The 20,502-nt window shown below is 50.9% G+C and overlaps 1 protein-coding gene across 1 annotated transcript; it reads right to left on the bottom strand.

The window, feature by feature from the left end:
- Positions 1 to 7,597: 7,597 nt before the first annotated feature.
- Positions 7,598 to 10,099, bottom strand: LOC131561687 (thrombopoietin receptor-like). Its single transcript, XM_058811063.1, is given in 10 exon segments — positions 7,598 to 7,800; positions 7,882 to 7,973; positions 8,092 to 8,179; positions 8,346 to 8,505; positions 8,647 to 8,789; positions 8,893 to 9,065; positions 9,323 to 9,452; positions 9,615 to 9,708; positions 9,711 to 9,776; positions 10,022 to 10,099. Coding segments are annotated over 10 exon segments (1,227 nt in total).
- Between the last annotated feature and the right edge of the window lie 10,403 nt (positions 10,100 to 20,502).

Raw genomic sequence — 20,502 nt, 5'->3', positions numbered from 1 at the left:
AGTGCAGCAATTTATGCAGAAGACTACAGTGTGGTGATTTATTATGCTGAACTATGGCAGTTCCTTTCTACTGCCCCCCTCTCCGAGCATTTACAGTCTCCTGCCACGAGGAGGACACTCTCTTGCCTCCCCTGGACATCCTCTTTCCTTTCCTGGACACTCCCTTTCTCTCCTGGAGCTGTTCTCCATTAAAGCTGTGGGACTTTGGTCCCGGGAAGAGAGAGCGCCTCTCGTCTTTTGCTTTTGTCCTTGTCAGTGTCACTGGGCCCAGAGCTCGCCAAACTGATCCCCCACAAGATGAAAACTGACAAATGGTCCCATATACACAGCTCAAAAATTGGCCACATTTTTGATGGACTGGGGTGTTCGCCACATTTTGGAATTCCCTATTCCTACACAGGTCAGGCAATTGTTGAAAGGACGCACCACACTCTAAAACCATTCTACATCAAGAAAACGGGGAGTGGCCCAAGCAACACCCCAGATGAGGTTGAGCAAAGCTTTATATGTCTTTTTGTTTTTAATAGCTCATTTGCAGGAACTAATCCTCCAATTTTTAGGCACTTTTCAAACAGCACACAGGAAAAATTGAAAGAAAATCCGGCAGTTTTGATCAGAAACCTTGAGTTAGGACAAACTGAAGGACCATTTTCACTAATCACTTGAGGCAAAGGGTATGCTTGTATTTGCACAGGTGCTGGACCTAAGTGGGTCCTGGTGAAGGATGTGAAACTGTCTCACACACAAGAGCACACCGACAATTCCACCAGCAGGGAAATGAGCACGCAGATGTGAGCCGCACGAGAAGCTACGGTGCATGCCAGGCGTTCCCCGTTCAACCTGTGAAAGCTACAATTCTGGAGTCTGATGTTGATTTTTGGACTGGGAAAATGGTTTGTATCATAGAGCTCTTTCAGCAAAAGCGTGGTGTCCATTGTGTTCCAGAGAATTCTAAGATATCCAAATTTGTAAAAATTGAAGGTTAGAGGGACAGTTTAGTGTCCTGTAGTTGGCCAGTCCCTAAACAAGCACTAAAAGATTTGCTTGAGAACTGAAATAGATGGGGAAGCTTTTGCCAAAAAACAGCTGAACAGGAACATGGAGCTTGATCAAATGATATACTGGCACTTGTTGGTTTTGCTTGCTTGCTTTTGCATGCATACGTGCCTGTAGATCAACCAAAAATGAATGTTTGCCTTGCTTTAGCCAAGTCAGCAGGCTCAGACACCGTGTGTTTGACCCATTTCAGCCCAGACAAATCCTTTGCAACCCGTCTGGTCGGTGTGCCTGTGCCAGCCAAGGAGCAGCCAATACCCAATCGTGACAAATATTGGTGTGAGGCTGCCAACGAGACCAATCCCATAACCAGCTGACATCACTGGGCCCCTGATCTTCTTAAAGCACCTTCTGAACCTCAAGAATTGGAATTCTTGGTTCATTGGTGATGGAATTTTGTGCTGAGTTTCACTACCAGGGAGATCCACAGTTGAATGTTACTCCCCATCATCCTGAGGACAGATACTCCAGTTTGTGGTGCAATTGTACTACCCCAGTGCCCCCTAAGGGTGAAACTGCTGATGGGTAGATGACCTAGATGAGCCCCACATCAATTAGCAGCAGAATATTGGCTCATTTGTGGAGATAGAGCCTGGCAGGACATTCCCTCAAAAATCAAAGGTGGCCCATGTAGCATCAGACAACTCACTGTGATAGCACCTATCGTTAAAAAAGCCATCAAGAGAAAACACAGAGAAAAAAGATTTGCCCATCATTATCAAGAAAAATGTAATAGCAATTTCAGACCCTAGGGCCCTGCAAAATGAGGTACATTGAATTTATTTCTACATCAACTTGCCTTGGGTGAGGCATTGAAACCATTACACCGATTGGGGTGTTGGCTGAAGAAAGGAGACAGTGCTACTTCCATTGCAATTAGTGACATGAGGACTGATGTTAGTGCTGTCAGACATGCAACCTTACAGAACAGAGCAGCAATTGATTTCCTTAGCAGCCATTCCATGTGTTCAGTGTCACCCCCATGTTCAACACTGTCACTGTCAGCTTTGACAGCTTTTGGACTGTGTTTGAGAAGTCAATTTTTTCTGACTGTTGAAGGGCTTTGGGGCCCAGAGTTCTTGTTAGGAACAAGGGATGAAGCGTGTGAGCCATGCAGTTGTTGGACCAGGTGTTTTGTGTAAGTGGTGGGAAGGGTTTCTTCCTTTCTGTTTCTCTTTCAAGGGGAATATTAATGTTGCCCCTGAGTCCTCAGGAGGGGAGCCTGTGGACAGAGCTGCAGCAGAGGGAGCTTTGCCTGGCACCGAGAGCCGTGGGAACAATCCCCAGGAGCCCGAGGAGCCTGGTAAGGACAGAGCCCCCACTGGTTTAGAGAGGTGTGAGATGGCTGCTCTGAGCCTGCCTCTGGCAGGGAGGGAGATGAGAAGGGTTGAGTTCCTGTCTGCAGCCTTGGTGCTTCCTGGTGCCTTGAGTTCAAATCCTGCGCTGGCACAGCCTGCCTGAGCCCTGCCCTCCACGCTTCTCCAGAGGCTCTGACACTGAGTCCTCTGAGGGAATCCACAAAATTAGAGAGTTTTGGGAAAGCTGCAAAAGGCAGGTCTCAGATACAGCAGAACTGTGATTAGAGCCAAGCAGCAGCCGTGAGATAGGTCAGCAGAAAAATTATTTAAACTGCAGAAGAGCAAGGACAAATAGAACAATGGTCTGTGTATTAACGCTGGTCTAGAATAAATCTCCAAGCTACAGAAAAGTTTATCTAGCAAGATATTGGGAATGTTGAAGCTTAATAATGGAGCTCAGTGCATTGTGTTTTAAGGCTTACTAGTAGGTATTGTCTTCGAAATACACAAGCACTGTTTTAACCAAAGGTACCCGTGCTTATAGTGATTGGATAGAACTACTGTCAATATGCTTTTACTTTGTGTAATTGGTCAAAAAACTTTTAAAGTAAGTTTTAACATTAAGTTCTTTGTCTGCTGCCTGGGATGTGAGCTGCTGGCATCTTCCCATTGTCATAACCATGTAATGAGACTGATGCTGGAAAACAAACAGCTCGAGGCGCGTTCCTCAGCAGCCCCGGCCCGCTCGTGATTTCTACATAGCCCCTGCCAGCGCCAAATGGCACGGCTTGATTTGCAGGGCAGAGTCTTAAACATCTGCAATATCCTATCAGAGTCCTAGTTTGGCTTCATTCAAAGAAAGAGGAGAGTGCACCTAACACTGACCACTTGTTAGGCAATATCTTCCACCTTGCCCTTGTACCCCTACAGAGAGGCTGTCTGCAAAATGCCCAGAACACCATCCAAATCTGCAGCAAGGACAGGAAAAGCAGGCAGAGAATCTTTCTGTTTTCAAGGTCCCCCTTCCTAGGCGACTTGACCCTTTCTACCTGATTCTCACTTGAGATCTACCCATGATAGAGCACTGCAGGAAAACACTTTAAAGGGTCATTAACCAGGACCTGCTTGGAAAGCAAGGGTAGAAACTCTTTCCCTCCCTGATGGGATGCAGGCCGGCAACTGCAGCTCTGAAGATGTGCAGCTGCTCCTCTCTGGAGAGGCCATGGAAGGGCTGTGATGGTCTATGGGAACCAGAGGAATGATGAGCTCAGGGTGGCATTTGAGCTTCATGGGAACAAGCAGAATGAAGAGCTCACAGTGGAGATGAAATTTGCCTGTGCCTGGCACCTCCAATGAAACCCCAAGAAGTCCAGATGAAGCAAACACCTTCTCCCAAGAAGCTAGGAAACCTCAGAGTCCTGAGCACCTGCATTTAGCCTGGAAAGGCCGGGAGGCAGCTCTGAATCCTCAGGTGAGGCAGCACTGAGGTCCTGGTATGAGAGCGCTGTGTAGCAGTGTTGTCCAGAGCCACTGCCAGGAAGTTCTGGGAGCTCCAGTCTATGAGATTCAGTTCTACAATTTGAAAGAGCAATGCAGGTCACACCATGATGGCTAGAGAGCCCTGCCCTTCACCCGTGCTGCTGCAGCAGGTGTGGGTGCACATGTGCACACACACACGTGCAGGTGAGGGGCAGCCTTCTGAGTGTCACTATGCCCAGCTGCTGGGGCCAGGTACCCTGCTCCAAGGCATCTACACTGTGCCCTAGACCACTGTCCCGCTAAGGCCACACAGGGACACTCCAGAAGGGGGCTGTGCTAGCCTGGGTACACCAAATAATACAGACAGCCCAGTTACACTGTCCTAGGAACAGCAATCCAGTGCAGAATGTTCTGGATGCCCAGCACTCAACCCTGCAGCCTACTTACAGTAGTCGTTGAACATCTCTGGTGCATCCATGACCCGTTCTGGCTTTGAGGGAATATTTCTGCTATTCCTCCTGCTGGATCCAGGTGCCATTTTTTGACTGTAGAGCACTTTCAGGTTATTCTGACAGCCTGTGTGCAGGGGAACAGGTTTGTTAACCTGAGTTAGTTTCCTCCCAGCTGAGTGCTGCTCACCCAACTAGGAATCCCTTGGAGTGAAAATAAAGTCCTAAGAGAAATACTCACAAGCCTGCAGTGCACTAAAATCATGGGCAGTATGAACTGCTGAACAGGGGTGAGCTACAATTTCCTCATTCATGGAAACAAATTTGACAAACACTTGGGTTTTTGAATCCCATTATATTTAGTTGCAGTTTAAGCTAGAAAGTGCACAGCAGAGGGTTTGATGCTCTTACAGACTTCAGGAAGGTTTGGAACCTGCAGTATAGGTGAAATGTCACCCACATCTTTTCATAAAAATCCTTTCTTTAGGATTTTTCCCCCTTCTGAGGAGGTGTGGCCTCAGCAACCAAAGGTAAACAATGGTTATCTGCTGCTGGGGAATGCAACAGGTGGATGTGTGATTGGTCTCGGGTGGATGTTTGGATTTACTGACCACTCAAGGCAGAGCTAGGTCTCGCTCTCTGCTGAGACACAGCCCTTTGTTTATTCATTCTTTTTCTATTCTTAGCTTAGCTAGCTTCTGGGAACTTTCCTTCTATTTCTTTTAGTAATAATGTAATATATATCATAAAATAATAAATCAAACCTTCTGAACATAAGGTCAAGATTCTCGTCTCTCTCTCCACCCTGAAGACCCTTGCAAGCCCTGTAACAGGTGACCAACTGGCAGTCATAGCAACTCTCCTAAATAAATTCACTCTAACTGTTATGCCCTCCCTCCATGTCAGGAACCTTAAGAAAGGAGACTCCAGCCTGTACAGCTCTCAGAAACCAGTTGATTTCTCCTGTGACCACACACAGAGCCTCTGTGTTGCTGTTCCCCTGACCTGATCTCTCCTGCTGATTCAGCTCACACAGAGCCTGTACCATACCTTCTGGAGCATTCTGTGGTTTTCCTCTGAGGTGGAGGATTTTTGCCTCTTCTACATCAAAACCATTCAGATTCACTGCCCAGGCTTTCTGTTGCTCCTACAGAGACAAATCACCCTCAGTGCAATGCATTTAAAACAATTCCCACACTGCAATTTAAACAGACACCTAAGTCCCCTTCTCTTAGAATCTGAAGATGTTTGCCTGTGCTGCAAGGGTCAGTCACACAGAGGCAGGTCAAAGCAGTTTTTCCTCACACTTTCATACATCGTCCTGCTCACATTTTCACACAATGGCAAATTCAGTGTCATTGCCAGTGCGAAAAGCCACAGCCACAAAGCGACCAGATGCTTCACAAACAGATTTCAGAAGACAGTGTAAAACATTCCAGAAGTGTTCCCTGTGGAGACATTGTCCTAGAATAGCTACCACCAGCAGTTTCACTTTGCATAGGCTCACAGCTTTGTGTTTGTGTTGCCTGCTACATTTTAAAGCCTCATTAGTCAAAAGCTAAATTTTGCTACCAGAAGCAGCATAGGCTTAGAGTGCATGGCAGTCTCTACAGCTTCACTCCCATCCTAGGCTCCTGAAGCCCAGAGCTGCAAGTAGTGATGGCTGGGACTTGTCAGTCCCGTGTGCCCCCTTGATAGAACCTATTGTTCACTGCTCTGTAAAGGGGCAGGAAGGAGAAGCGGGTTGTTGAAGTAATTGTAACTTAGCAACATGCTCACCTTCTTGGTAGGGGAATCCTCAGCAGGGTCATTCTCTTTGCTTAGGAGGAAATTTGCCATCTCCATCTGCATAATGCTGCGTTTGGGAATGTAGCGATCCCCCCCGGCCTTTGTGGGGTAGCTTTGAATTTTGGATCCAGATTTACCTGCATTCACATATGAAAATATTGTCTCACAGCTATTTAACAGCCTGTATTAGAGCTTTCACGGGAGCAAACCCAACACTCTTCCACATCACACCCACCAGACAAGTAGGACTCTGAGGTCTCATGCCACACAGTCACAACTAACTTATATTTTCCTCCCTGCCACCAAGTTGGTTAGGGACAGTGTGGTGCAACTCCTTGGGTCTAGTGCAACAATTCCAGAGTCCAGAGATAAGGGGAAGATACAAAAACGCTCACAGGATGTAAAGCTGTCAGCTGACAGTCCTGCCCACACTCGTCCTAGCATACAGCTGTGCCAGCAAGGCTCAGCTGGGCGAACAGCAGCTGGCCAGCCCCAGTGCTCAGAGCTCTGCCCCTCATGCTGGCAAGGAGGTGGGTGGCTGTCAGGAGCACAGCCCACCTCCTCCTGCCTGAGCAGCAGCCGGTAGGGCAGCGTGGCAGGGAGCCCAGAGCCCCGTGGCTACGGACAAGCAGCCTGGGCCAGGCTCCCACACTCAACCTCTGTCGCCGGTGGCCGGCGCTCACCGGCTGTCGTGGACGGCGTCTTGCTGGAGCTGTGGGAGCGACTGGCCGGCTTCACGGGCGACACGCCGACAGGGCTGGGCCCGGGGCCGCTCTCCTTGGCCTTGCGCTGCCATCGCGCAGGCGGCGCGTTCGGGATCAGCGTGTCCAGCTTCAGCAGCCCGTGCAGGTCCGCCTCCAACAGGAACTGCGCCGTGGTCCTGCGGGCGGGCGGGGTTAGCCGTGCCCACCGGCCGGGCTGAGCCTACTCCGACAGCCCCGCCGGCCTCCCCCCACCGGACCGTGCAAGCGCTCCGGCCGCTCCTCCCCGCCAAAGCACATCCCCACTCTCCCCAGCTGCTCCTCGGGACACTCCGTCAGCCGATACGCCCTCCCTCCGCTCCTCGGGGCTCCTTGATCAGCCGGCACCTCTTCCAGCCGCTCTTTGGGGCTCCCTCCGATAAGCAACATTCTCCCTTCCCCTGCCCGCCTCACCACAGCCTCCCCGCTCGGGACTGCGCCTCCAGGCCGCCTCTCCGGCCCTGTGGCACGCTCACCTCAGCGGCGCCGCCGCCGCTCGGCCGCCCCGCAGCATTTCAAACGGCGGGCGGACGGGGCCGCGCTTGGCCGCTTCACACCCACCGGCCGCGCACTGTCCGGCGACGGCCGCGCGACGCAACGCGATTGGCTGAGCCGCGGGACGGGGCGGAGCGCTCCGCGCGTGAAGTGAGGGGGCGGGACCGGGGACGGGACCGGGGACGGGACCGGGCGGGACCAGGGCGGGGCGTTCTTGCTAAGGTGAGGCGATCCGGGCCGGGGGCGCGGCGGCGCAGGAGGAACCAGGCGGGGGCTCGGGGGGAACAGGAGTTTATGGCGGGGTGGGGGCGGTCGTGGCTGCCCGCGGCTCCCAGCCGCTCATGAGCAGGTAGGACTGGTTGGCGATGTCGGTGCTGGACAGGCAGCCCCCAGCGTGCTCCGGCGGCGGGCCCGCCTCACGCCGCGGGCCGGGCAGCACCTCCAGCAGGCAGGGCAGGACGGTCTCCTCCGGCGGCTGCTTTTCGAAGGCATGGCCTGGGGCGACATGGAGTGGACGGGGTAGGGGCTGCCCTTCGAGCTGCCCCCGGGAGCAGCTGAGTCACCCTGCCCACCCACTGGCCTGGCCGTGCTTGCTGCTTTCCTGGAGGAAGCTGCCCAGAGCACGGTGCAGCTCAGGAACGGGCGGCCAGAGTTTCTGCTTCATGTTGCTGGCTACGCAGGAAGGGGCATCGAATTGACCCTCAGACTTGAGGTGCCCTAATGCCCCATGCAAGGTGCCCAGGCTTGGTGCTGGACCCCCCCGCCTGCCCCCGGCACAGCCCTTACCTGTAGAGGGAGGGGAAGGTGCAGCGCAGCCCCAGGAGCGCTGCTGAGAAGAGCAGCGGCACCACCGTAACACTGGGGATGAGCCAGCCTGCATCGGAGGAGGAATGCCGGAACTGTAGCCTTTCCCAGAGACACCATCTCTGAGCCCCTCGCAGCCCCCTGCCCCGTGCCCCCCTCCCCATTTCCAGCACTGTCCGCCTCTTGCCGTCAGCCGTGTGGCTCCTGCGGCCGCAGCCTCCAGCCCTGCCCCTTACCCGCATCGGCCACGGCATCAACCACAACGGGTTTGGGCCCGGCGCTCCAGCTGCCCCGGTACCACGGCCCGCTGGGCTGGGCCCGCACCTGCGCGGGGTAGCGGGAGCCTGGCCGCAGGTCCAGGACCTCTTTCCTCGCTGCTCGCGGAACCTGCAGGACCTGCGGGGCAGAGCCGAGCTGGAGGCAGGGCTGCTGTGGGCTGGCACCAAGGGGCGGGTCCCGCTTGGCCCGACCCCGCGCCTGCCGTGTGTCAGCAGCGGAGGGGTCAGCGCTGCTCGGGGTACCCTGGGCAGGCCTTGCCTTCCAGTCATGGCTGTTCTCCATGGCATAGCGGACCTGGTAGTCCAGCTGCTCTGCAGGCAGCTCCAGGGGCGGCAGCCACTGCAGGCTCAGCCGGCCCTGCGACGCTGTTGCCTGCACAAGCTGTGGGGCATCTGTGAGCACTGCTGGTGTTGGGGATAGGCATTTGTCGCTCCTGTGAAATGGGACATGGGACACTGTGTCCCCTGTGAGCCAAGCAGGGGCTGCGGTGGCACTGGGACTCACCAGCCTGGTGCAGCCAAAAGGGCTCCTTGAAGTAGCTGAGTGTGGGCAGCATGTGGGTCCTGGTGACATTCACCAGGACAGAGATGGCACTGCCAGCCTTGGGCTGGAAGGTGCAGGCATAGGTGCCCTGTGCCCCCCTGCTTACCTCCTCGCACTGTTGCCATGCATCTTCCCTGTGGGAGGAGTGGGGAGCCAGTCAGTCTCACCAAAGCATACCCACAGCCAGCAGTCCTCCTGCTCTTCCCCAGGAAAGCTACTGCTGCTTGTAGTTGGAGGTGCAATGTGGTGAGGGGGTATGAGATTGGTGGTGGAAGGGCAGGACAGAGCAGGGCATGGGCAAGGGGCCCAGTGTGGGATATTGGGACGCAGCAGGACCAGTGGTCTCTGGGATGTGCCTGCATGGGTGCCACCTGCCTGCCATGCCCCTTACCTTGTGCCAGCCCCGCTCGGAGGTGGCCGGTAGAGGAGCTGGTGGGAGCTGTGGGGCTCTGCAGGGTCCCAGCCCCGCTCGCAGCGCACGTGCCGCAGGTCAGGGGTTCTGCAGCACAGCCCGATGTCTCCTGGGCAGGGAGAGCCAGGACAGGGAGGGGGCTGCTTCCCCTTGGCCCCCCAAAACTTGGGAGTCACACCTTGCTACAACAGGACCCCCAGCCCTGCAGCCCCAGGCGTGGGTGCCTCCCTGCTGCTGCTGCCAGCACCCTGCAGAGGGGATGGCTGCTCACCGGAGGAGTGGGGGGTCTCTGCAGCCAGAGCCTGCGACCAGGGCCCCCAGACGCCGTCCATGGAGGTACCGTCGGGCTTGCTGCACAGCTGGTACAGATGTGGTACCTCACCCCTGGCTCCAGGCCCCGGAGCACCACCCAAGTGTTGGCCTGGACCAGCCTCTGCAGGAGAGGGGCCAAGCTGAGGAGCAACTGCAGGCTCCAAAGGCCCCTGCCCATCCCTGACACCTCTATGTACCTGTCCCAGTGCTGCTCATTTCAGAGGGTGCTGCCTTGGTGGAGAGAAAAATCAATCTTCTGCCTTGCAGGGAGCTGAACGAGAAGGGACTCTTCACCATCCAACACCTGGCTGGGTCCCATTCAGAGGTCCTGCTTTGAAGCCTCCGTGAGGTTTGCTTGGCAGTTACCAGCGAGGTGAGAACGTTGTTCTGAATTGTCCCCCATACTTCATACACGGTGTGTAGAGTAGGTATGTGCTTGTTCATCTCCATGTGTGCTCAGGGTCTGCCTTCATTTCTGGTTTTAGACCTGAGATTTCTAATTTCTGTCAGCTGTCTGTAGGATCTGTGGGCACATGCAGCTGTATTTACTGGCAGGTCGGGTATCTGACACTCATCCTTGAGTGCAAATGCAGAAACTGAGACGCTAATGATGTTATTTCCCAGAGTCCCAGTTTCTGCCCAAGCTGTAATTCAACAATGCAAATTATTCTGTAGAACTGAGCCTGTGTTTTCTGTTTCCTGGCTGAGTGCTTCAACTGCTGGTGTTGCTTTTTTGAACAGGAGCACCTGACTCTTTTATCTTTATGACTTGTGCTTTGATGATTTGAAAGCAGCCCTTGCTTTAATTTTCTAGTAAAAGGGCCTAAAATCAAAGCTGTGGACATTTTAGAAGGGTTAAGTAGAACACTGAATGAAATTTTTATTTTAGCCCTGAAGTGAGCAGGTCTGAGGCCAGAAATTGGTGCCAGAGTAAGTGCCTTTCTGTGCTTGTGCTCTCCAGCTCTTCCTGTACTTGTACGTTCCCCTGGACCCAGTGGGATGTGTTGTCATTTCCTGGGACTTCTCCTGAAGGCAACTGGTTTTCTTTCCAACGTAATTCTTATGTTTCCCCTCATGGCTTCCCCAGGTGACCAACCTCCGTTCCAAGGTGTCCTGCTCTGCCATTGTCACTCTGGGAGAGCTCTCTGTGACCTTGAAGAAGGACATGGACTCTGAGGTGGATGAGGGTGCTCGGGTCCTTCTCCAGATGGTGTCCAACTCCCCAGAATTTGTTCAGAAAGCAGCCAGTCAGACCCTGGGGATCCTGGTGGAGAATGTGACTCCTGCACGAGCAATGACTGCTCTCATGGACATGGGACTCAAGTAGGTTCTTCTTCTTTTAGTGATATTCTTCACCTTTGTGTGTGTGGGAGGGAGAAGAGAATGGGAATGGTTGGAGGGAAGGGTCCTGTATCCTGCATCTTCTATGAACTCAGTGACTTGATTCTCCAACCAACCTCACTTCTGTCCTCTTGTCACCTATTTCTGCCCTCCTGCAGCCCATCAGTTCTCAGAATCACAGAAGTGTAGAATATGGGGAGCTGGAAGGGGCCCATCAGGACCATGGAGTCCAGCTCCTGGCCTTGCCCAGAGCAGCCCAAGGGTCACACCAAGTTCCTGAGATTGCTGTCCAAATGCTCCTTCAGCCCTGTCAGGCTTGGTGCTGTGACCACTGCCCTGGGGAGCCTGTTCCAGTGCCCAACCACCCTCTGGGTGAAAAACCCTTTTTCCTGATACCCAAACTAAAGCTCCTCTGACTCAGCTTCCTGCTGCTTCCTGGAGTTCTCCCAGTCTGTCAGATTTTCCTAGATGTGGTGACTGATGGGGAAGGAAAAGTGCCTGCAAAGGCCAAGGATAGAGCCTTGTGCTTTTGTGGGCAGAGGGGCAATTGCAATTGTAGCTGTGAGCAGTGTTTGGTATTTCACAGTGCTAACCACAGAGGCCCTGGGAAAACCACGTCTCCTCATGATGCCACTAACTTGGGAAATGAGGAGGGTCCTTGCTGGGGCGTGGAGCACATGGGGGACAATCTGCTGGGTGTGGCACAGCCTGCACAGCAGGTGCAGCTCCTGCCAAAGGAGTCTTGTATGACTGTCCTGGCTTAGAGCTCTACTTTCTATGCAAACTGATGTTTCATGTTAGCCTTGAGAAGATGAATCACTTTACAGGCACCTCCACAGGCTGACAGCCATGGGACAGTTGGAGCAAATGCTGCCTTAAATGTTGGTGCTGGGCCTGATAGTTCCCAAGAGACACTCTCTAGAACAGGGCAGCCTGGCTAAACTGCCTGCCCCCCTTTCCTCAGCTTAGCAATAGGGTAAAACATTCAGATGGATCCATTGCCAAGCCCCACAGCAGAAACAGGCTGCATTGCTGGATATTCTGCAACTTCACAGCCCACCACGTGTTTTCCCTGCATTTGTTGTTTTCCAAAGGTCTGCAGATTTGGGGATAAATGGGTGGAAAGAGCCTCAGTCCTGCTGTAGCTCTGTGTACTGGGTGTCCTCTGATGGGTCAGCATCAATTGTCCTTAATTTCTAAATTATTCATATGTCATCTATTTCTTTAATCTTTCTCCGAGCAAATACTGTGAAAGAAACTGAGTATCAGACAGTGCAGGGAGACTGAATTCCTCCCTCTTCCGTGCAGGCAGGCCTAGTGTGCAATGCTACCTTTGTGTTTAGCTGAGGACAGAGCCTTGTGCAGGTGTCTGAAGGTGCAGGGAGAGCCCAGGCTCCTTCCCCCAGCAAGGGCAGGGAGCAGCTCTGGCCAAGGCCGGCGCTGCCGCTGCTCCTTGTCCCTGTGCCCAGGGTTTGCTCTCTCCTCCCCAGCAGCCGCCCCGCCCCGGTGCGCGAGTGTGCGGCCCAACTCCTCCTGTCCCTGGTGGAGAGAATTGGAGTCACCCAGCTCGCAGGCACCCCCAGGGCTGAGAGGCTGCCACACGTGGCAGGGAAGCTTGCTCAGGACTGCCACAAGGACACAAGTAATGATCTTCATTCCACCTCCCAAAACAGGAAAACCGCTTTGTGTCTGGCTGTAAAGGTGAAACCACACAAGAGTGGAAACTAAAGGGAATATGAAGTTACCTCACGGTGTGAATAAGGGTCACAGAACCATGGAATATGCTGAGTTGGAAGGGCCCATCAGGGTCATCGAGCCCATCTCCTGGCCATGTGCAGTGACCCCAAGAGTCACTCCATGTGCTTGAGAGCATTGTCCAAACTCTTCTTGAGCTCTGTCAGCCTTGGCACTGTGACCACTGCTCTGGGCTGCCTGGGCAAATGGCTGTGCTGGGAAACCTGAGGTTGGCCAGCAAAAAGGAGCATTGCCACCTTTTTCCTGTGGCTTGAAGGATTCTTTACTGAGATCAAAGGAGCTCAGATCAGCCAGTCCAACACTTTTGTTTGGCCTTAGGTGCACAACACAAAGCCAAAGTGTTGGCTAATGTTCATCACTGAAGGATCCCAACATCCATTTCTCATTAACTTCAGACTTTCCAGAAATATTTCAGGGGTCTTTAGCCAAAATATTCAGTCTTTCTAAACCTGTTCTGCAGATTTCTAGAATGCTGTTATCTGTGGCTCAGTGAGTTCCAAACTTCTTCTTGAAGAAAACTGTGGTTTCCTACTGGCAAATCCACCCAAATCACCAAAATCCCCTTCCTTTGGTGATGAAATTCCCATGAATAGCTGCCAAGAACACCAGAGCAACTAGCTGCCCCTGTTCATACCCATAGTATAGAATAATCAACAGGATGCATGAGGTGTTTTGTCCTGGCTTCCCTGCCAGGTAAAGAAAGGCAAATTATTGTGCAATGGCAGCAAGACACTGCTATTAGGCTCTGACAACAAAGCAGATGTCTTTTGCTTGTTCCCTGGGATCCTTTGATGCCACAGAAGCACACCCCCAGTTTCAGAGTGAAATGGTATTTTTCTGTGGCCCCACATTCTCCTCTTGCCTCTTGTGTTCAGCTGACAGCACTGTGCAGTGTCAAGTGAGGTAAATCTCCCTCTTTGCTGAGTAGGCAATGCCTTCTTGTGCAGGGATTGCACCTGATGAGTTTAAGGTATCAGTCTCTTCTGGTAACGCTCTTCCTGTGTTTGTTCACTTTTGTTTTGTTTCCTTCCTTCATTCCTTCCTTCCTTAGGCATTATGGACAGGAGATGGTGAAGATGTTGCTCAATCATCAACAATGTAAAACAGTTTTGGAACAATCTCTTTCCCCCCGTGACCTGGAAGATATTCTGACAAGAATTAGGAAGAAAATAAGTGCTTGGCAGGAGAAATGTCTCCTTTGTGCAAGTATTGCCACTGCTAATATGAGATCAAACATACCCAATCCGTCTTTAGCTCATCCCTCTTCTGCTGAATCATTTTGCTCCTGGGAATGAGCTGTTAATCCTCAGCCTGTTCATCTGCAGACCACAAAGGAACTGATATTACTAGGGAAAAGTGGGGTTTTGAATATTTTCAATACTGGTCACAAAGAGGAAAGGGAAAGAGGAGAAAATGGATTTACATTTAAGCGTAAGCACCCAACATGCTCTCCCTACCCTGCCCCCTGTAAAGCAATTAAGTGAGAATTGTGCTTCTGAAGATAACAGAGTCTTTGCAAAGGACACTGGAAGTAGTAGTGCCAAGAAAATTCCCAAATTTACAAAAGATGTCCAAGCCAATCCTAGTTACTACAATGACTGTCTGTCTTTTGGGAATACTGCCCTGCTGTCCAGCCATGTGGGGCTGGAAGAAGCTTGGTGAATTCAGCAGCATCCAGTGAAAAATCCGTTGTTTGTTTGAGGGAGGCAATTTTATTTTTTCTATCGACATTATAGAAGGGAGCCTGGCTTTGTGCAGGCACAGGGAGAGTGAGTGTTGAACCAAATCAACTTCCAACACACTGGGCCAACCCTCAAAGAGTCCAATTTATTCTGTTGATTCCTTCACAAACACTAATTGCCGGCCAGTTTGCATTATTCCCATTAATGCTCAAGACTAAGGAATTTGGGATTTTAGACTGCTGCTGAGTCTGGTAGCACCCATAACCTGCCTTGGGCTATTCAAAACAAAGAGTTGGCATCACTGAATCTCTGGTCTGTTTTCATCTGTAAGTTAGGAAATGTTTCCCTAAGCCTTGGTAGCAGTGATCCTGGTTTTAACTTGTGTTTTCAACAGGGAATTTCCTGTTTTATACTCTAAAGATTGATGGGGTTTCTCTGTGTCTTTGTAGGGGTTGGAAAACCAGAAGGCTGAAGGCCCATCTGTCAAGGAGCCGGTGAAGGAGAGGAACGATGGCTCAGAGGAGCCCCAGGCCACATTGTCTGCTGGCAAACGGTACTGAGCACTTTTGTCAGATGTGACAAAGCACATGGCAAGCTTTGCATGCCTCTTCCTCAGGAAAAACTGTCTGGCAGAAATGACCAATGCCACAGATTGTTTCCTTTCCCTACAAATGCTCTAGGATAAAAAATGTCTACTGGTGCATTGTGCTGAACACAACTTCTCTGGAGGGGTTTCCACAAAAATGGAGAGACAAACAGACACCCATTGGTGGCAGCTCAGACGATCCAGTGCAGTGGCAAGGGCAGTGTTGTGGAGGCTGGGAGAGAGCCAAGTTTCTGCTGCATGACTTGGGACAAGTAAATTCAAACAGGGCTTTTTTTCACCTGAGTGGAGTCTTTTTCAGATGGGTGTTTTGATGAGAAATCTCAGTCTGGAAGCAAGATGCCCTTCCACAAAGATGCAGTTCTCATCCATGTGGTTTGGCCTGGCGGAATCGTGGTTTCCTTACCCTCAAACAGTGCCAAGTTTGAGTAGTAAGGAGCAAGGCAATTCCTGAACAACTTCAGTCAACAGGTGTCTCAATGTGCACTTTTTGCTTTGAAATTCCTGTCCTTCACGTAATCTGCTTGATGGACAGCATGTTTGGTTTATTTCCCCCTGTGCTGCAATCAGCATTTAAGACAGGAATTTGCTCCTTGCTGTCTCTTCATGGCAGCTGCAGAGCTGCTTGTACCTGTTCTGCTCTGATAGCAGAGGGGATTTATTTAGCTCTGTCCTGCTCAGCAGTGGCAGGAAAGTGACCACATGCCTCAGTAGCACAGCTGGCATCCTCCTGTGGTCATGGAAGAGACAGGTTGATCAGGAGAATTGTTCCTGGTGGGGTTGTTAAGCTGTGCATCTGGTCTCCAGGGAAGCAAATGAAATGTGAGTGTAGTTCTGGGATGTCTGGCTTCTGTTTTTATCTCTCTTACTGATTTTCTGAATCTTTCAAATATGGCCCTGTTTATCTGTTCAGAATGCATCTGAGCTACTTTTCCAGATTGTCATGCCTGGTTGCAGAGACAATTCTCCAGAGTGATGAGTTCCCTTATTCTAAGACACACACGTCCCATATGAGGAGGCATTTAAACTTGGCAGTAGTGTCTCTCTTTCTCCACAAAGCAAAGTGACCTGTGTGCCCTGGCAGCCATCTGAAGATAGATCAGATGCATCTCATCCTTGGCTTTCCTGAGTGAGCACTGGTGAGAATGTCACTTGCAGATTGTCTCCTGTAATGATTGTCATGAGGTCCATGTTGTTCTTCAGAGCCCCATGACTTTGCAGCTTGAAATCACATAATTAGGAAAGCTGCTCAAGATGTTTTGCTCACAATTAACTGCAGGTATTGTCTGTGGCTGCAGCTGTCTCCATAGAGAGCAGCAGGCACAACTTTGCCAGGCATTTTTCTGGGGAAGGCTGTGAGAAGATCAGAGAAAAGAATGAGAAACAATTCTTATCCTCACTTGCTGCACCTGTTGTTGTGAACACGTGGAATGTGTTATGGAGATTTGTTTACCAAAGGGTAATTTCTTAATTGGCCACTGGTGATGGTGTTTTGGATTCAATTGCCCAATCTAGTCTGTCTGTATCAGACTGTCTGTGAGGGCAATGAGTTTCAGTATAGTATAGTATAGTATAGTATAGTATAGTATAATAGAGTGATTGATCAGCCTTCTGGAATGATGGAGTCAATGCTAATTATTTCCACTATGGGGATGCTATGATAATTATCACCACCACATCCTCATTTGGTTTTATTTTCCAGGTGAAATCTCCCTCTGATGGACACCTCCTACCCCGTGCAAAAGCCCAGGTCACATCACCTCCAGCTGTGGAAGAAACGGAGCTGCTCCAGAAGCTTCACCATCTCCTGGAAGCCAAGGGTTTTCAGGCACGGATGGAAGGAGTGGAACTCCTCCTAGACCTGTGCACAACCAGCCCCCAGCTCATCTCCACTAACATTGCCCAAGTATGTGGGGTATCTTCGCTGCTCCTTTCCTTTAGTTCCTTTCCAAAGCCTGTAGCAGCAAAGTTAATTCAGTGTGTCTTGGCACTCTGTCCTGGCTGTTTGGGACACGCTGGTCCCTCTCACCCAGACAAATGTAATTCAGGTCCAGGCTTCAGGACAAGTTATTTCAGTCCAGCTGTATTTGTCTGGCAGGTGCCTATTGATGCTGTTCATCAGATGATGGCAGAATTTTCTGCTGGTGTAACTGCTGCTCTCTCCTACTCCCAGCTGGGTGAAGTGAAGGGAATCCAGCCCCTGAAAGCATGGCAATTGTTCTCCAGACCAAAAATGGGTTTGCACAGGGAAGAGAAGTATCAGGCTGGGTTGGTTTAAACCCAGTTGTTTTATTTAAGGATACTTCTATATACTCCATCTTGTCTTACACAGGCACAGCTCTGGCTACTCATTTCCATCCTTGTTCCTATTCCTCTTGGTAAAGACAGTGCTCACCCTTCTTGGGAGTCTTTTTTTCTCTTTGGAAAAGGAGGAAAACAGCTAAGGACTCATCTCTGCCTTCTCCTCCCAGTAGCTGCTTTTTCCCTTTCTCCAGGGAAAGGTGCCTGATAATGTGGCTGTCAAGGGACTGAACCTGCTCTAATGAGAGCTGTACAGCACATTACATTTCAGAAGTCCACCTGTTACTTAGAGAAATTGTCTGGATCCTGGAAGAGTTGATCAGGGCCCTGCTCTTCTCCAGACACTGGCTCTAAGACAAACAAAGAAAACTTAGATCTCCTCCAGCCATAGTTTTGGCAAAATCATAATTGCCCTCAGTACTTGAGGCAACTGTATAGAAAACCAGGCATTGTAAACATCTGCTTCCATTCAAAGCAAAGGTACTCTTTAGCATTAATAAATGGAATTGATTTAATGATTTATAGATGGAGAGAAATACCATAGCAACCATTCAGTCCCCAGCCAAACCTCCTAAAAACAGAAGAAAATCTTTCAACCAGCATGAGGCTGCGCCACCATTCCAGTGAGTGGCCCACAGGAAAACAGCGAAATTGTGCAAGCGAGTGCTGACCTGACAGAAAGGATCACTTTCATCTTTGACATTGCTGACTGCTACAGCTACTCTTCAAACAGGGGCATTTGAATCCAGCTTTCACATTGCTTGTTCTCTTCACAGATTTTTGATTGTTTTGTCCTGAGAATATCTGACAGCCACAAGAAAGTGAAGCAGAGGGCACTGGACGTGCTGGCTGAAATCACAGGGGCCCTGAAAGATGCCTTGAACCCGGTGATCATTGGTTTGGTGGAAGGAATAACAAAGAACCTGAACTCAAAGGATCCCAGGGTTCGTGGGGCAGCTGTGAAAGCACTGGGAGAATCCATTGCTCATTTGGGTAAGGCTGAGCCCTGGCAGGGACTCTCCTCAGCTTCGTCTCTGTCTCTCCTGCACAAGAGAGCACTGAGTGCCTTGACAGCTGCTCTTGTCTGGGGAACACTGCAGCTGACACCCACCAGAGGCTGTGCAGGTGCAGTCCTTATGCACCATCCCCAACAGGCTGGAATGGGATCAGCAATTCCCAACAGTCCCAGGAGCCCTTGGCTCTGTGCTGCTTGTCTGAAGAGCAAGTCCTGGGCTGCAGCTCTGCTACAGTTCAGAGGCAAAGGGAGTTTGGAGTTTGCTTGGGCCCCGTCTGACTTCCCAAATGAACAGCTTTGGTGTTGGCATGAAGGGACACTGACCCATCAGAGCTTCTGCAGGGCAGCCACCTGGGAGGCTCTACATTAGAGGCATTAGCTGCCTATTTCCCACTTTTCTTCTTTGTCTTCTATGTTCAAAGGGGAACTTGTGATTCCCCAAGTTCATTTCTTTATATCAAACAGGTATAAACCCAGCTGTCAAGGATGCCTTGTTCCACATGTTATTTTGCGTGGGGCAAGATGGCCACAGCAATTAACTACATAGGCAAGGGCTGCTCTAAATTCCTTTGCCACACAGATTTATGTCAGCTCTGAGAATGCTGCAGTGGGGAAATATGCCTGCAAAAAGGAGTGTTGAAGAGGCAGGTCTTCAAGGGGAGCTTCCACTTTCTCCTCCCCAGCTGCTCTGTGAACTCAGGAACTGTCTTGACTCAGTGCCTTTCTGTGTCCCAAGTATGGGGCTCTTCCTTTGTGCTCTGGGATGCAAACCCTTTTCACTGCTTCCATGTGACTGAACTCCTGAGGTCCCTGATGTGAAATGTTTTAACACAGCTCCAGCTACAGCAAACAACTTTGGATTTACAAATGTGAAAGGATGTGGGATCTCAGCACCTCAGGACTCATGTGCAGAGTGACCGAGACCACCCTTGGGGGGCTCGGGAGTCCTGGAATGTTGCCAGAAGTGTCTGGAGGCTGGACTTTGATCCTACACGGGAGACGACACCTGTATGAGGATGGGAGGATTTCACTGGGGTAAATGGTGAAGGGATAAGTTAATTAGAGTGTGAAACACAGGGTTTAGGATTTCTGTACAGGGGGTCTAAAGAAGTAAGATGGAGGAATTGGGGCGTGTCCTGTTCTTCTTCTTCTTCTTCTTAGCCTCCATCTTCTGTGGTGATGTTGGCACTTTGGGATTGGTTATTACTAAAAGTGCACCGGTTAATAAGGGTAGAAGGTATTGGGGAAAATTGATAAATATTGTATACATAATTTTGAGTATAAAGATAGGGGGCTCTCAGTGTGCTCATGGCTGACTTGCTGTGCAGACCTCTGTCGGGCCGAGAGAAAATCTTTTAGATAAACAACTAATAAACACTGAAGACCGAGAAAAAACCTGAAGCCACTTTTCATCCTTTGGAGCGCGGGCTGCCCAAGACCATCCCCGAGCCTTTCCAGGCCATAAAACTGCCGAGAAACCGACAAAAGGAGAGCTTTTATTTTGGAATTTAAAACCCTGCCAAGTAGGCTGGAAGGAAAGAAGAAAAGGATTCAAAAATCCACAGAAATGTACTTTATTTTATAAAATGGGGTTGGCCCTGCCCTTTCTCCTATGACCTAAGAAAAGTGAGCAGAAACGTGTGTTTCCCTTGTAGATAAAGTGTCCCTGCTGAAAGAGTTCAGCTACCAATGGAATCACCTGAGTGGCCAAGCCCTGCTGGATGTCACCGAGCGTATCACAGGCTTGGCCTCCCCTTCTGAGCCCAGAGCTCTTCCCAGGGAGCATTTACAGGGAATGCCTGTGAGCAGACAGCAGAGCAGCTCCTCCAAACCAGGAGGTGCTGAGCGTGTCCCTGCTGCCCCATGGCCAAGGCAGGTGGGTTTGGCAGGTTTTCCCTGGCTGCTGCAGAGCTGGGCAGCACCTGAGATGGGGGCGGCGCTCGGCCTGGGGCTGAGCTCTCACTGGGGCAGCTCAGAACCACCTCCAGCAAAGGGAGGGCTAAAAATGCCCCAGCTGGCTCCTCTCTGGGGAGCTCAGGGGCATCTGTGATCTTTGAGGGGAAATGGTGGCCAATGCTGTTTCAGGGCATCAGTTTGTTTTGTCCTCACAGAATTCTTGTTTTTCTCTTGGAAAGTTTTGAGGCTGAAC

The sequence above is a fragment of the Ammospiza caudacuta genome, chromosome 10 (genome assembly GCF_027887145.1).
Source record: "Ammospiza caudacuta isolate bAmmCau1 chromosome 10, bAmmCau1.pri, whole genome shotgun sequence".
Classification (NCBI taxonomy): Eukaryota; Metazoa; Chordata; class Aves; order Passeriformes; family Passerellidae; genus Ammospiza; species Ammospiza caudacuta.
This window is presented reverse-complemented; position numbering and strand designations above follow the sequence as displayed.